Source organism: Lipotes vexillifer, unplaced genomic scaffold (assembly GCF_000442215.2).
Source record: "Lipotes vexillifer unplaced genomic scaffold, Lipotes_vexillifer_v1.1 scaffold593, whole genome shotgun sequence".
In the NCBI taxonomy this organism is placed as follows: Eukaryota; Metazoa; Chordata; class Mammalia; order Artiodactyla; family Lipotidae; genus Lipotes; species Lipotes vexillifer.
In genome coordinates, this window is record NW_006773778.1 from 1,117,153 (window position 1) to 1,134,203 (window position 17,051).

Consider the following 17,051-nt stretch of genomic DNA (forward strand, 5'->3'; position numbering starts at 1 on the left):
AGGTAAATTCCATAGTTTCTCTTATTTTCCCTTGCACTTTGTCCCCCGCCTTCAACCCCCAAAGCCACAGTTTGCCTAAAGAGGGCAAATCCACCGTACGGTGCTTGTAGATAAAAATCTGTAAAGATAGGACACCAAGTTCTGGTGTAACGAAAGCATTCATGCAAGTCGTCACATTCCCAAGGGCAGTGTTTCATAAGCCATTACTGTATACTGTATATTGTTTTCAAGTTGCTTTCTGTGGTTGTTTAGCTTTGGAATTGTGAGGGCATTGTAGAGTTGTAGGGTTTTATTGGTGGGTTCCTGATGCATTTACTCTCACTGGTCAGTTTGCCTAGTCCTGGAGAGACTTGACATTAAGAAATAACGTTACAGTCTATTATGCCATCTAAGTAACTGCTGCATTGTTGCTGATGGGTGCAGTCTCTTTTTCACCACTAGTCCCCCTTTGCCTCTAGCAAACTGCCAGAGATATTATCCTTAAACTATTAAAAGTTGTCACCAGAAGAGGGGAGGAGACCAAGGCCAAAATATGTTTCTGTGTCCATCTGTCTTCAAAGTTGTGCATTAAAAAAAGTATTCTTAGTGCTACTGGGAGTATATTGCAGTTATTTTGATTAAAAGCTTTTCTAATTAGTTTTGTTGACAAATAGCTGGAATGAAGCTGTACTATCTTAAGTGTAAATCACTTAGAATTTACTTAATAAATTGAAAAGAATATAAATTGTATTCATCGTGAAAATAACACTTTTCTAAAATAGCGTTTGTTTTTTCTTTTCAGATTTACAGCCCTGAAGAGTCTACTTTTTCCCCCTCATTTTTCCCCCTGCAGTAATAAATCCTGTTATGGAGACTCAGAAACTTTATAAAGGGATATAGTTTGAATTCTGTGGAGTGTAATTTTGTGTATGAATTATACTTTTAAAATATGAAGGGTTTTCAGAAAGAAGGCTAGTAGAGTTAATTACTGGTTTATTATGCATGAGCAGTAATTTTGTTGGTAATACAGTACCTTAGGCATTTGTGATAACACTAGAAAGGACAAGCTGTATCTTGATAAATTGATTTACCTTTAATTACAAAATGAATGATATTATAGATGTATGATTCTTAAATGAAAAACAAGTTATTTAATATTTTTGTAAGAAGTTTCAGCTGTGGAAATTTTATGGTTAACTAGTTTATGGAGAAAATACCTTCATTTGGTCAAGTATACTAAAGTGGTAGGCAAAGTTAGGAAGAAACACAACATAATAATGATGCTGCAGGAAATGGAAACAAATACAGACAATATTTAACAAAGACAGAAGAGTTAGCAGTTTGTGAGTTTTAAGCAAAATTCATTTCATTTGACATTGTATGCAGTATAACAGGTTTAGGTTCAACAACACTTGTAGGTATTGACATCTCCAAAAGTTGTTAGCTGAAGCTGGTTTAACCTTCTTAAGTAAATACTATGATGATAAACTTTGTGAAATTGGCCTTTAGATAATGTGACCATATGAAGACTTTAATTCTTCTTGTTTACTAGAATAAAAGAAGATTTAAAAAAATATGTTAAAGTGCTCATAGGGAAAGTGATATCCCGGCTTTGTAGCTTGTAACCGAAAGCAAATTAAAGGCATAATTTAGGTATTCTATCCTTGTTTAGAATTTTTGGAATATAAACCTCCTTGAAAAGTCAAGGAGTCTTAGCGTATTTTTGGAGGTGTGTCAACTTCTTTCAGGCTATTAGGTCAGTATTACACCAAATAATGAGCAAATAGCATTTGAGTTAATATAATCCCAGAGACTATTAAATAGTATCTTGGTAATTTAGGAGAGATATTCATCCTACCTGAGTATCAACTCAGGTATAAGTCCAGTAAAGAAGGTGTAGTGAATTTTACATAAGTAGGGGCCTATCATTTGATTCTTTTTTATGAAAAAAAGCTAATGTGAGGGGAAGAGAATTGTCATGTGAAGGGTTTTAGCAGTCAAAAAGTAAAATGACTCATGCACAAAACTACCTCCCAAAGACTTTTTCCCGATCCCTTGTATTAAAAAATTAATAAGAGTATGATGGAAGATAGAACGATCTTGTCAAATTGGACAATCGTCAACAAACAAAAAATGAAATATGACTTTTCATGTGAACTCTACCGAATGTCTACATATTCAACTTTCCCTGTTGGTGTTCCTGTCTCAGAAAGGAGTCTTGCTCGTGCTGGTTTTTATTACACTGGTGTGAATGACAAGGTCAAATGCTTTTGTTGTGGCCTGATGCTGGATAACTGGAAACAAGGAGACAATCCTATTGAAAAGCATAAACAACTATATCCTAGCTGTAGCTTTATTCAGAATCTAGTTTCTGTTACTAGTCTGGAATCCACCTCTAAAAATGTTTCCTCTTCAATGAGAAACAGTTTTACACATTCATTATTACCTACTTTGGAACATAGTAGCTCGTCCAGTGGTTCTTATTCCAACCTTTCACCAAACCCTGTTAATTCTAGAGCAGTTGAAGACTTTTCCCCAATGAGGACTAACCCCTACAGTTATGCCATGAGTACTGAAGAAGCGAGATTTCTTACTTACCAGATGTGGCCATTAACCTTTTTGTCACCATCAGAATTGGCAAGAGCTGGCTTTTATTATATAGGACCTGGAGATAGAGTAGCCTGCTTTGCCTGTGGTGGGACTCTAAGTAACTGGGAACCGAAGGATGATGCTGTGTCAGAACACCGGAGACATTTCCCCAACTGTCCATTTTTGGAAAATTCTCTGGAAACGCTGAGGTTTAGCATTTCAAATTTGAGCATGCAGACACATGCAGCTCGACTGAGAACATTTATGTACTGGCCTTCAACTGTACCAGTTCAGCCTGAGCAGCTTGCAAGTGCTGGTTTCTATTATGTGGGTAAGAAAATGTATAGCTATACATTTTATCTAGTTCATTTTGATTTATATATTAGGACACGTATGTATTCAGTTTTATTATTGTGTTTTCTTTAGGTCGCAATGATGATGTCAAATGCTTTTGTTGTGATGGTGGCTTAAGGTGTTGGGAATCTGGAGATGACCCATGGGTTGAACACGCCAAGTGGTTTCCAAGGTAATTGTTTTGAAAGGTATTTCTACACAAATTCTGTGCTTAAACAAGTAGGCATGCTTGCATGATTAAGTTTACATTTCAATATAACAAAGCTTCTTTATACCATTAGGGAATTAGCCTTTTTAAAACACCAAATTGTAACATTAATTGTTTTGGTACAAAATGTTGTAGAATGTTGTATGATTTCTTCTTTTGTAAGCCATGTATTCAGGATATAATTTAACTTACTCTTGATGACTCACAATTATTGCCATACGTTTCATTTATGTTTTCCATTTTGCTTTAAAGAAGACTTAAGGATTATAAAAATATGTAAAATAGAACAAAAAGGAGATAAGTAAGAAAAAGATAAGAAGGAAAAAGGAAAATAAGAAGGGACATGAAATGGATCTAGGAATAGGATAAATACAAAAATGCATATAATAAAAGCTGATTGTACAATCAGTATTAAGTCTGATTATAATTGTAAATTATTTTTTCTCTGTACAATTTTATCTTGTCACGATATGTCAGATATCTCCCTTTAGTCACTCTGTTTCTACTACTGTGTCCTATTTTTTACTATAGCCTAGAAAGAATTTAGAGGCAGTGCTGTTGATGGAAATAGAATTAATTCTGTCTTTGTTACTCAGTAGCTATGTGAACTTGGACAAGTCATGTGACACCTTTGAGCCTTTCCTCATCTGTAAAATGAGGGAGTTGAAATAGATAATATGGTCTTTTAAAAAAATTGTAAAATGTACCTAATATAAAATTTGCCGTTTTAACCATTTTTAAGTATACAGTTCTATGACATTAAGTACATTCACATTATTCCTCATTCATTACCACCATCTATTTCCAGACTTTTAAAAAATCTTCCCAGACTGAATCTTGTACTCATTTCATTAATTCCTCATCCCTCCCTCACTGCAGCCCCTAGCAACCACCATTCTGCTTTCTGTCTCTATGAATTCGACCATTCTAGGTACTTTATATAAAAGTGGAATCCCATCATGTAGGTAATGTTTTGACTGGTGAGTGCCTTTCACAATAATGAGGAATCTCTTGAACCTCTTTAATATTCATAATGTATCAAGATAAATTGTGACTTTTTAATTCTAAAAAGTGATACATATTTTGTTTACTTTAAATTATTTTTGTAGGAAAAAAGCATGTTCCATTATCAGAATTGTATTTTCTTTTCTTTTTTTCTTTTTGGCCCCACCACACAGCTTGCGGGATCTTAGTTCCCCAGCCAGGGTTGGAACGCAGGCCACAGCAGTGGAAGGGCCGAGTCCTAACCACTGGGCCACCAGAGAATTCCTGATTGTCAGAATTTTAAATGATTTGATTGTGCTTGGCTCTATGAGAGTATGTACATATAATTTGAAAATTAATACTGTATTAAAAAGAAACAGCTTTCCAATTACAGTGTTTCAGTTGCTACATTTTGTCCTTTATAAAACAAAACCAGGGCTTCCCTGGTGGCGCAGTGCTTGAGAGTCCGCCTGCCGATGCAGGGGACGCGGGTTCGTGCCCCGTTTCGGGAGGATCCCGCATGCCGCGGAGCGGCTGGGCCCGTGAGCCATGGCCGCTGAGCCTGCGCGTCCGGAGCCTGTGCTCCGCAAATGGGAGAGGCCACAACAGTGAGAGGCCCGCATAACGCAAGAAAAAAAAAAATCCTCAACAAAATAAAAAAAAAAAAAAAAAAAAAAAAAAAAAAACAAAACCAAACAAAATCTTGGTTTACTTCTGTAATTTGTGTTTTGTTTTAGATGGTTAAGTAAGGGAAAAGGCCAGCGGTGCTTTTTGTAAGCAACAAATTTCAATTGTGGATAATCTTTAATCTCAGAAAATGAAAAGCCAAAGTGGATAATCATTATCCACTTAAAATCCACTGTATTTTAACACAGTTTATTTATTCATTTATTAAATATTTGTATGCCTACTGGATACTGTTTTATTTTATTTTTTCCCTCTTAACATTTTTAGTAATAATCATTCAAAAGAAGAGATAATAGGGTTTACATTTCTGTATACAAAAGGAATTTCTGTTTTTCATCAGTATTGGTATTTACACAACAGTGTGGAATCAAATAAAAAATCAAGCCAAAGCAAAAGAAAGAAGAACCAAATTAAAGTGAAAGGCAAAAATTATGGTACCATTGCATATGAGGTTGAAAATAAAATTAATAGGCAGACAAATGCAAATTTTGCAGCAGACCAGGAAGAATACTGGGATTCATTTCGATTGAGCATGATAATTCATGACAGTAACAGCATTGTCTGAAGGCAAGAGTCCTAGGAATAAGTAGTTGAAAGTAACGATGGGAAATCAGACATCATCATGAGGATCCTTTTTTCCCTTCTAATAGCTTTTTTTAAAAATTGAAATATGTGACACAATATTATGTTAGTTTCAGGTGTACTACATGGTGATTTGATACTTGCATACATTATGAAATTGTTACCATGGTAAGCCTAGTAACCATCTGTCCCCATACAGAGTTATTGCAATATTATGACCATACTCTTTATGCTGTATATTACATCCCCATGGCTTATTTATTTTATAACTCAGGTTTGTACCTGTTAATCCCTTTCACCTATTTCCCTATATCCCCCTGATAACTATTTTAGATGCTGGGAATATATCAGTGAATAAGACAGACAAAAATCTCTGTCCTCATAGAATTTATTGGAGAAGGGGGAAATAGAGGGCAGCCAATGTTCATTATACTTCCTGTCTTTAGTCGTTATGAATATAAGTTAGTCAGTCCCAGAATAAAAATACTTTAGAACTATATTAAGATCATGAACAATGACAAGCTGTATTCTCTGCATGATGAACTTGAGTCTTGAGCATGCTTACATGATCTCTACTAAATCTACCCATTTACCAGTTGAAGGACATTTGGGTTGTTTCCAGTTTGGAGCAATAATGATTAAAGCCACTCTAAACATTAATAAACCTTTGTGAACATATGTTTTTGTCTTGCTTAGGTAAATGTACTTAGGAGTGGTATAGTGGGTTGGATGGCAAGTTTTGTTTACTATTGTAACTTTAGAAGAAACTGCCAAATCGTTTTCTGAAGTAGCTGTACCATTTTAAATTCCCACCAGGAATGTATGATACCTGTAAGAATTCCAGATTCTCAATGACACATGGTATTGTCAATCTTTTTGATTTTAACCATTCTAACTGATGTGTAGTGGTATTTCATTGTGATTTTAATTAGCATTTCCTTAATGATTAATGATGGTGAGCTTCTTATTTGCCATCTATATACAGTTGTCCCTCAGTGTCAGTGGGGGATTGGTTCCAGGACAGTCCCAGGGATTCCCCTCAAGAAACCAAAATTCATGGATGCTCAAGTCCCTCATATGACATAGTACAGTCAGCCCTCTGTATCTGTGGGTTCTTCATCCTTGGAACTGTATTTGTTTTGATGAAGTGTCTCTTTAAAATTTTTTTTTTTTGATTACTAAGTTCCGAGACTTATCAATATATTCTGGATACAAGTCCTATATCAGATGTCTTTTGCAGCGTTTCAGTCTGTGGCTTGTCTTTCCTTTTCTTATTAGTGTATTTGATGAGCAGAAGTTTTTAATTTTGAAGATGTCAGTTTATCAATTTTATCTTTTATGGATTGTGCTGTTGGTCTCTTAGCTAAGAAATCTTTACCTAACCTAAGGACAAAAAGATTTTCTCCTAGGGTTTCCCTGGTGGTGCAGTGGATAAGAATCTGCCTGCCAATGCAGGCGACACAGGTTCGATCCCTGGTCCGGGAAGATCCCACATGCACGAGCAGCTACGCCTGTGTGCCACAACTACTGAGCCTGTGCTCTAGAGCCCGTGAGCTGCAACTACTGAAGTCCCTTGCCTAGATCCCGTGCTCCACAACAAGAGAAGCCACCGCAGTGAGAAGCTTGTGCACTGCAACGAAGAGTAGCCCCAGCTCACTACAACTAGAGAAAGCCTGCGTGCAGCAATGAAGACCCAACACAGCCAAAAATAAATAAATAAAATAAAAATTAGAAAAAATAGAAAAAAAGATTTTCTCCTGTGTTTTCTTTTAGAAGTTAAATTGACAGGTTTTGTATTTAGGCATATTATTCATTTTTAGTTTGTTAACATGTTATATGAACTTCCTGGAACACCATTGAGAAATTCTAGTAGTTTGAAAGCAAGTATTTGGGAAACACTGTCACATGTATAGATGAAAATACTTGGTTCTCTGTTTTTTAGAGAGAGGGTTTGTGCTTTAAGTATAATGGTAGAGTGGACAATGGAGATAGATTAGCAGATATTTTGTGAAAGACCACATGTTAGGAATAGCAAATTAAAGTTTCTGAAACTATGTTAAGTCCCCAAAGTAAATTATCTAGAACAGTATTTTTCAAGCCTTAGCTTGTGCTCCTTTGAGATCCGTATCTTTTTATTGTTGTGATTGTATTAATGCAATCAAACAAAATATCACAATGCATCAAATGCATAGTAAGAATTTGTAATATTGTATGAGAGTTTTGTTCTTGTTAGATGTGTATATGTACTAGGTTGTGATGTAAAATGTTTGTACTATGGGGTACAATCAAATAATTTGAAAGCCACTTTTCTAGAATAATCAGGTTATATTTTTGGTATAAAAGAACTTAAAAAATTTTCCTCTTACGTTTTAGGTGTGAGTTCTTGATATGCATGAAAGGGCAGGAGTTTGTTGATGAGATTCAAGCTAGGTATCCTCATCTTCTTGAACAGGTAAATACGTTTTTATAATTGGCAACATTGAATTCTCCTAGGTGATAATTACAAAATATGATTAGAAGTGACAATTACATGTTTTCTCATTAATTATAGTTACATGTTTCGTGTCCATCTTAATGGACATATTTGTTCAGAGGCTTTTAAAAAAAGACTTTTTTTTTCCTTTTTTTTGAAAAATCACTCAACCTGCCACTGTACAAATTTGTGTTGGGGTTGGAGAAGAGTCTTTAGTGTCTCCTCCATATTTTTGAGAAAAACAAAATCACTTGTTAGCACTTTGGAATCTCTGAGAGTGATTCAGCTGAAATATGACTTTCTAAGTGGAATGAGAAACCATTAATACTTTTTCCTGTTTTCTTGAAACTAGAGAAATACTTGAATTCTAATTTGGAATTGGGTGATATATAAGGAAATGTTTTATGATGATTAAAGTAAAACAGCAAATTGAAGTATGTTTTCAAAAGCGTGTGTACAGTACTTACGATAAACTTATCTTAATGTTGCTGTGTTCAGGTTGTTTGAGATTTCTGATTTTATCTATTATTTTTTTCTCCTGTTTCATAGCTATTGTCAACTTCAGATACTATCGGAGATGAAAATGCTGATCCACCAAGTATGTATGAAAATATTCCAAATATAGAATAGAATTTTTTTGTAAGAGTATTAAATGAAAGTATGTAAACAAAGGACTTCTGAGGTCATAGAAAAAAGTGCTAGAAAGTTAATAAATATTATGTATCTACTAAGATTCATGACATTTTTAGAGGATTCTTGGAAGTATTCTAGTTTTTGTTCTTCAAGTGCTGACATTCTCACTGGAGAAAGACAAGTGCAAAAGAAAAACAACTTCAGGGAATACCAAATGAGAAGAACAAATAATAAGCCCTCCAAAAAGGAAATGTTTGTATAAGCTAGCATGTTTGGAAAGGCCCAGTTCACATGATTTGAAAATTGGGCTAGATATTAGGTATTTGCCAGGTATGTAGTAGTTTAGTGCAAGGATAGGAAATATGTCTTCTAGTTATAATTTAATTTTAGCCACATCTGGCATTTAGTGTATACTGTTATTCAGGTCTCCTTTTTCCTTATTAACTTTCTGGATGATCTAGCCAGTGTTGAAAATGGGATATTGAAGTCACCTACTATTATTGTATCGCTCTCTATTTCTTCCTTTAGTTATGTTAATATTTGCTTTAAATATTTAGATGCTTCAATGTTTGTTGCATATAAATTTACAGTTGTTTTATGTACTGTTAATGAGTTGACCGCTTCATCACTACATATAGTGATCTTTGTCTCTTGTCACTGATTTTGACTGAAAGTCTATTTTATGTAAGTATAACCATTCCTCATTACTTTTGATTACCATTTGCATAGAACACCTTTTATATCTTTCATTTTCAACCTTTCTGTGTCCTTAAAGCTGAAGTGATTCTTTTATAGGCAGCATACTGTTGGATCTAGTGGGGTTTTTTTAATCCATTCAGCCATTCTTTGTCTTTTGATTGGAGAATTTAGTCCATTTACATTTAAAATAATTATTGGCATTGTAATTATTGATATATAAGGACTTTTTATTATGATTTTATTAATTGTTTTCTGACTGTTTTTTTAGTTCTTTTGTTCATTTCTTCCTCTTTTGCTCTCTTCCTTTCTGATTTATTTTCTGTAGTAGTGTGCTTTAATTTCTCTATTGTATTTTCTGTATGTACTATAGGTTTTTTCTTTGTGTTTACCATGAAGCTTATGTAAAATATCTTAGATACAATAGTCTATTTTAAGCTAATAACAACTTACCTCAATTTACAAAAACTCTACAGTTTTACTTCTCCTCATCCCATGTTTTACACTATTGATGTCATACTTTTTATCTTTTTATAGTCCGTATCCAGTAACAAGTTATTATAGTTATAGTTAATAATATTTTTTATTTTTATGTTTTTTTCTATAAATATTTCTTTTTTCTTTTAACTTTTATTGGAATATAGTTGGTTTACAATGTTGTGTTAGTTTCAGGTGTACAGCACAGTGAGTCAGTTATACATATATATATTCATTCTTTTTCAGATTCTTTAACCATATAGGTTATTGTAGAATATTGTGTAGAGTTTCCTCTGTAAGTCCTTGTTGGTTATCTATTTTATATATAGTTATGTGTGTATGTTAATCCTAAGCTCCTAATTTATCCCTCCCCCTGCACATTTCCCTTTTGGTAACCATAAGTTTGTTTCTGAAATCTGTGAGTCTGTTGCATTTTGTAAATAATTTCATTAAATCACTTTTTAAAAAATTTGATTCCATATATGAGTGATTCCATATGATATTTGTCTTTCTCTGACTTCTCTTAGTATGATAATCTCTAGGTCTATCCATGTTGCTGCAAATGGCATTATTTTGTTCCTTTTTATGGCTAATATTTCATTGTATATATGTACCACATCTTCTTTATCCATTCCTCTATCAGTGGATGTTTGGGTTGCTTCCATGTCTTGGCTATTGTAAACAGTGCTGCAGTGAACATTGGGGTGCATGTTTCTTTTCAAATTATGCTTTTCTCCAGATATATGCCCAGGAATGGGATTGCTGGATCATATGGTAGTTCTCTGTTTTAGTTTTTTAAGAAACCTTCATACTGTTCTCCATAGTGGTTATACCAAGGTACATTCCCACCAATAGCGTAGGAGGGTTCCCTCTTCTCTACACCCTCTCCAGTGTTTATTGTTTGTAGACTTTGATAATGGCCATTCTGAATGGTGTGAGATGATACCTCACTGTAGTTTTGATTTACATTTCTCTGATAATTAGTGATGATGAGCATCTTTTTATGTGCTTTTTGGTCATCTGTATGTCTTCTTTGGAGAAATGTCTATTTAGATTTTCTGCACATTTTTTGATTGAGTTGTGTTTTTTTTGACATAGAGCTGCATGTGCTGTTTGTATATTTTGGGAATTAAGCTCTTGTCGCTCGCATCATTTGCAAATATTTTCTCCCATTCTGTGGGTTGTCTTTTCATTTTGTTTATGGTTTCTTTTGCTATGCAAAATATATTGTTGATTTTTAACTTATGCTAGAGATACAGTATAGGGTGTTATGAATTTGACTACATATTTACCTTTACCAGTAAGTTTTATTTCATGTTGTTACTTAGCGTCTCTTCATTTTAACTTGAAATCACTTTAGTATTTTCTTGTAAGGCAGGTTTAGTGTTGATGAACTCCCTCAACTTTTGCTTGTCTGGAATGTTTTTATCTCTCCTTCATTTCTGAAGGACAGTTTTGCCAGTGTTCTTGGTTGGCATTTTTTTTTTTCTTTTAGCAGTTTGATATATTAAGTCATTATCTCCTGGCCTTCAAGGTTTCTGCAGAGAAATGTGCTGATAGCTTTAGGGGGTTCCTTTGTATGTGAGGAGTCATTTTTTTTCTTGCTGCTTTCAAAATGGTTTCTCTGTCTTTTCGCTTTTAATATTTTGACTATAATGTGTCTTGGAGTAATCTTTGGGCTGATCTTACTTGAGGTTCCTTGAGCTTACTGTTTGTGGATATCCATATCTCTCCCAAGATTTAGGAGCTGAAGTTTTCAGCTATTATTTCTTTAAGCTTTCTTCCATTTTTTCTGTCTTCTGGGATTCCCATGATTTGACTGTTTATTCATTTGGTTGTGTCCTATAATCCATGTAGGCTTCCTTCACTCTTTCATTCTCTTTTCTTTTTGTTCCTATAAGTGGCTAATTTCAAATGATCTCCATTTGAGTTCTCTGATTCTTTCTTCTGCATGAGCAAGTCTGTTGTTGAAGTTCTCTATTGATGTTTTTCAGTTCTGTCCTTGGATTCTTCAGCTCCAGGTTTTCTGTTTGATTCTTTTTTGTGGTTTCTATTTCTTGATTAAATTCTGGTTTTGTTCATGCATTGTTATCTTCATTTCATTTAGTTGTTTACCTTTGTTCTCTTGAATTTTGTTGAGTTTTTTTTTGTTGTTGTTGTTTGCGGTACGCGGGCCTCGCACTGTCGTGGCCTCTCCCGTTGTGGAGCACAGGCTCCGGACGCGCAGGCTCAGCGGCCATGGCTCACGGGCCTAGCCACTCTGCGGCATGTGGGATCCTCCCGGCATGTGGGATCTTCCCGGCATGTGGAATCTTCCCGGACCGGGGCACGAACCCATGTCCCCTGCGTCGGCAGGCGGACTCTCAACCACTGCGCCACCAGGGAAGCCCTGTTGAGTTTTTTTAAGGTGACTCTATTGAGTTCATTGTCAGGCAAATCATAGATCTTCATTTCTTTGGGGTCAGTTCTGGATCTTTATTGGTTTCTTGTGATGGTGTCATATGTGCCTGATTTGTATGATATTTGTATGTAGCCTTGCCTTGGTGTCTGTGCATTTGAGGGAGCAAACGCTGCTTGCAGTCTTTATTGACTGGTTTTGGCAGGTAAAGATCTTCTCCTTTCAGTCTTGATGGATACTGAGCTGTTTCTGGGTTTGTAGCTGGGACCATGGTCAGGGATTCAGGTGCCTGGTACAGGCCAGTCTTCTCAAAATGGCTCTCCTTGGTCTTGGAATACACTGGGGTTTCATAATCTTATACCTAAATCCCAAAGCCTCCCACAAAGGCACTTTTGTCCTTGGATGGATTCTAAAATGTTGTTGAGTGGGGTACAAGTTGGGGGCATCTTAAGCGGCAATCTTGCTATCATAGTTTCCTGCATCCTTCTTAAGGTATGTTCCTCACTTGGCTTCCTGGACACCACATTCTTTTTTTGTTTGTTTTGTTTTTGTTTTTGTTTTTTTCAGTACACGGGCCTCTCACTGTTGTGGCCTCTCCTGTTGCAGAGCACAGGCTCTGGACGTGCAGGCTCAGTGGCCATGGCTCATGGGCCCAGCTGCTCCGTGGCATGTGGGATCTTCCCGGACCGGGGCATGAACCCATATCTCTTGCATCGGCAGGCGGACTCTCAACCACTGCGCCACCAGGGAAGCCCTGGGCACCACATTCTTGGTTTTCCCCTATTTCCCTGGTTGATCATGAACAATTTCCTTTGGTGGTTACTCCTTTTTCAAACCTCTAAATGATGGAGTACCTCTCAACATTCAACCCAAATGTATTTCTCCATTTCCTGAGCTGCAGACTGGCATGTTCAACTACCTGTTTAAATCTCTACTTGGTTATACTGGGTGTCTCAGAGTTAATATAACCAAAGCAAACATTTTCTCCCTGTCCTTCATCCCTCAAATTTGCTCTTCCTCTGGTCTTCCCAACTCAGTTAATGGCACTCACTTCCTAAGGTCAAAAGTTGACTTAACTTAGACATCATCCCTGATTCCTCCTTTTACTTTGTATATTTAATCTGTTAGAAGTCCTTCCATCTCTGCCTTTATAATATGTCCCAAATCTTACCACTTCTCTCCATCTCCACCACTATTAGCCTGATTCAAGCTGCCATGAGTGCCATAAAGTCATTTTATGACTTTTTGTCATAAAATCCTAACAGGTCTCCCTGATTCCATTTTACCTCATCTTTTGAAAAAACAAATCAGGTTTTATCAGTACCCTACTTAAAACCCTCCTAGAATATTGTAGCAAACTTAGAATAAAATATAAACTCCTCAAAAGGCTCTACATGATCTAGGCATCACCCTCGTCTCTGACTTTGCATCACCTTTCTGTTTCTTGAATATATCAGGCTTTTCTCTTGACTTGAGGCTTTTATACTTGCTGTTCTCTTTGCCTGAAAGATTTCTTTCAGATATTCCTATAGTTCACTCCTTATCTTTCAGGTGTTTGTTCTGGCATGTTCTCTCTTCAGACAGGGTTTCCACATATGTTTGAGCAAGGGAGCACATGCACATTGTATATTTATTTTTATTATAAAACAGTTTTCCAGCAGATGGCAGTAAAGTCTCTTGAAGAATTATGTCATTTTGTAATTTTCACAGAAGTGCCATATTGGCTAGCATTGACCCTGTTCTCAGAAAATGCTTCTCTGATCACACTCATCTATCCACATCTCTAGGTCTTGGCCATCCTTTAAGTTCAAACTCTAATGCCATCTTTTCCATGAAGTTTTTGTTGATTTCCCCCACTTTTCTAGCTGAATTGAGATAATTTTTCACTTCTAAATTTGTGTAGCATCTCAGTTTCCAAAATTGACTGTACATAAGAATCATCTGAGGAATATTTAGAATATTCCTATTCCCCATCCCTAAGAGTCTCTAATTAAGTAGGTCTAGGATGTGGGAAGTGGTATTTTTTAAAAGTACAGCCTATTACTACACTCTCATTTAATGCTTATCAGGTTCAAACGTTTGTTGGAGTTATAGGTAATTGGTGTATATAGCTCATCTCCCTTACCAGGATATAATCCGCACTAGAGTAAAGACTGTATCATAGTCATTATTCTCTGTATTTTTATATTTATGGAATTTATACAGATACATGTCTTTTAAACTAGTTGTTCATTTTGGACCTGGAGAAAGTTCTTCAGATGATGCAGTCATGATGAATACACCTGTGGTTAAAGCTGCCTTGGAAATGGGCTTTAGTAGAAGCCTGGTAAAGCAGACAATCCAGAGTAAAATCCTAACAACTGGAGAGAATTACAAAACAGTTAATGATATTGTGTCAGCACTTCTTAATGCTGAAGATGAAAAAAGAGAAGAAGAGAAGGAAAGACAAACTGAAGAAACAGCATCAGGTATTTGGGAATGTTAGTCACCTGCATTACTTCCATTGAGGGCTCATAGGACTGTCTCACGTGTTGCAGGACAGTGGGCATCCCCCTCTGTCCACTAACTGCTGGTGACAGCCACCAGTCATTTCCAGCCTCACATCCCCTTCTTCACTGTGGGTAATGTATCACCCTAGTCAAGAAGCACTGACTACTTTTTTTTTTTTTTTGAATGCTTATTTTCCAAGAAGATTGCTGATTTATGCTAATCAGAGGATTTTAGCATAATTCCTTTCTTGAGCTATATTGCATTTCTTTCTCATATATTAACAAATTTAAACTATTTTGAAAAAGCAAGATTTTATAGTTGGGTGCCTGTCTTGTTTCTACATTTTTTTTTTTAAGTTCTTTCAAATCATATTCTTAACATGGTGTTTGACTGTCTAATCATTGCTTAGTGATCCTTATGCAAAAAATAGAACCCATGATGAAATCCTAGGCTTTGATGAGAAGCACCTGCCCAGTCCAAAGATAGTAGAGAACTGATTTTGGTATTCATCCAGATTATGTTAAGCTTCAGACTCCCAAAACAAGTCTTTTGAGTAATCATTCCTTTAATAAATGTTAATTGAGGATGAGCACCTGTGCCAAATACTGTGCTTGCTATTCATGGTGCTTACTTTCAAGGAGCTTATAGACTAGCTATGGAAACTAGTATGCAGAAGATAGGGTTAAAAGGCCAGCAGAGGTGAAGGTTGCATATATAATGTAAATTGGGGCATTTGGGTTGGAAGACACTCTCTCAGTTTAAGCTTTTAAGTAATGTTAGGAATAGTTTGAGAACCTCATTGTTTGGCCATGTTACACAGTGTTTGAAGTTTGATTTCTAGTTGAGACAGGTTTGTGTTTAAACCCTGGCTCTGTCAGTTACCAGGTTGGCAATTACTTTAACCAGACCTCAGTTTTTCTCATCTGTAAAATGAGGATAATAACAGTACCAATTGCATGGGGCAGCTATAGAAATTAAATGAGATGTTACAAGTAAAACAGTTTAGCACAGTGCCTAGAACATCAAAAAAATTTTTTTTAAGTAGATTTATTTGGGGAATGGGAAGGGCTTCGTGAAAGAAAGGGCCTGAGGAAAGTGAAAAGATTTAAAGATTGTTAACCAGTAATAAAACACAGGTTAAATGAAATCACTCCAATAAAACTGGTCACCATAGTTTTGTGACTTTCTTATTCTTTGTAAGGTTCAACGAATAGTCTTAAATTATGGATTTTTTGTTTTGTTTTGTTTTGTTTTGGGCCAAGTGGCATGTGGGATCTTAATTTCCTGACCAGGGATCAAACCACGCCCCCTGCAATGGAAGTGCAGACTCTTAACCACTGGACTGCCAGCGAAGTCCCTTGAATTACGGATTTGAAATTGTTTCTTAATAAGCAAACAAGTCAGAAAAGGAATAGGGAGGAAGAATTTAGGATGCTAATAAGAGAAGATCATTGAGACATCTGACTACATCTAGACTAGAATGGGAAGTAAGCAAAGCCAGGAGACAATCTTGTGTTAGTAGTTGGGAATGACATGGAGATTGAAGAACAAATGTTAGTAGTGAGGTGAATTATTAAGGTAGAAGGATCTAAGTTGTGGTCAGAGAAGGGAATTCCATAATTTTGAGATGAATAGAGTGTTTGACTTCTAGAAAGAAGTAAAAGGTGAAGGAAATGGTCTTTTTTTTCCCTGGAACTTTACAATAGACTTCTTTTTTATTTCTCATTAAACTTGTAAATATAAAAATGTACTTTCTTTTTTTAAGGTTGAAAGCAGGCAGTTAAATATTATGGTGATTGCGGGCAACAGAAGAGGAACTTTTTGAAAAATACTGTAGGAATTTATGCCCATGTTCCATAAATGTAGGAAATTTAACAATGGATTTTGTGCTTTTTAAAAAAGATTAGGCTTGATTCATATGCAGTCTTTTTTAATTGCTATAAACCTAGACCTTTATAAGACAATATTGGTAGCTAATTATGTGCCAGATATTGTGATAAATACTTCACATGTATCTCATTTAATCCTTACAACTCTTTGAGAAAGGTACTATTATTATCTGCATTTTACAGATGAGGAAACTGAGGTGTATGGAGGTTAGGGCACATAGCTAGTAAGTGGCTAAGCCAGTGTAGGGCTCTAAGTCTGTCCTAACTCTACAGCTCAAAACTCTTCAACACTGCTTACTGCTTCTTAAACATGGAGTTGAAGACACTAATCTAGGAGACCTGATTCTATAACTGATTCTATCTGTGACCTTCGATAGGTCACAGTTAATGATATTGTGAATCTGTCTCTCCCTATCTGAAAATGAGAAGCAGTCATACCTGCCTTGTTTAATTGATAGGATCTTTTTATCAAAGGAGACAATTCATATGAAAATGCTTATAAAAGTAAAGTGATTTAATGCAAAGAGAAGTCAGTAGTGATTCCATGGGGGCAAAGTACAGAGGTTGCAAATTTATACTGCCCTCTAAAATTCTCAGCTTACTTTCAGCAGG

The 17,051-nt window shown here is 35.8% G+C and overlaps 1 protein-coding gene across 1 annotated transcript in view; it reads left to right on the forward strand.

The window, feature by feature from the left end:
- The first annotated feature begins 1,995 nt into the window (after positions 1–1,995).
- BIRC2 (baculoviral IAP repeat containing 2) overlaps positions 1,996–17,051 on the forward strand; it is a 16,734-nt gene continuing 1,678 nt past the window's right edge. Inside the window, 5 exon segments of the mRNA XM_007448553.1 lie at positions 1,996–2,899; positions 2,995–3,094; positions 7,757–7,835; positions 8,406–8,454; positions 14,286–14,528. Coding sequence (XP_007448615.1) covers positions 1,996–2,899; positions 2,995–3,094; positions 7,757–7,835; positions 8,406–8,454; positions 14,286–14,528 — 1,375 coding nt within the window.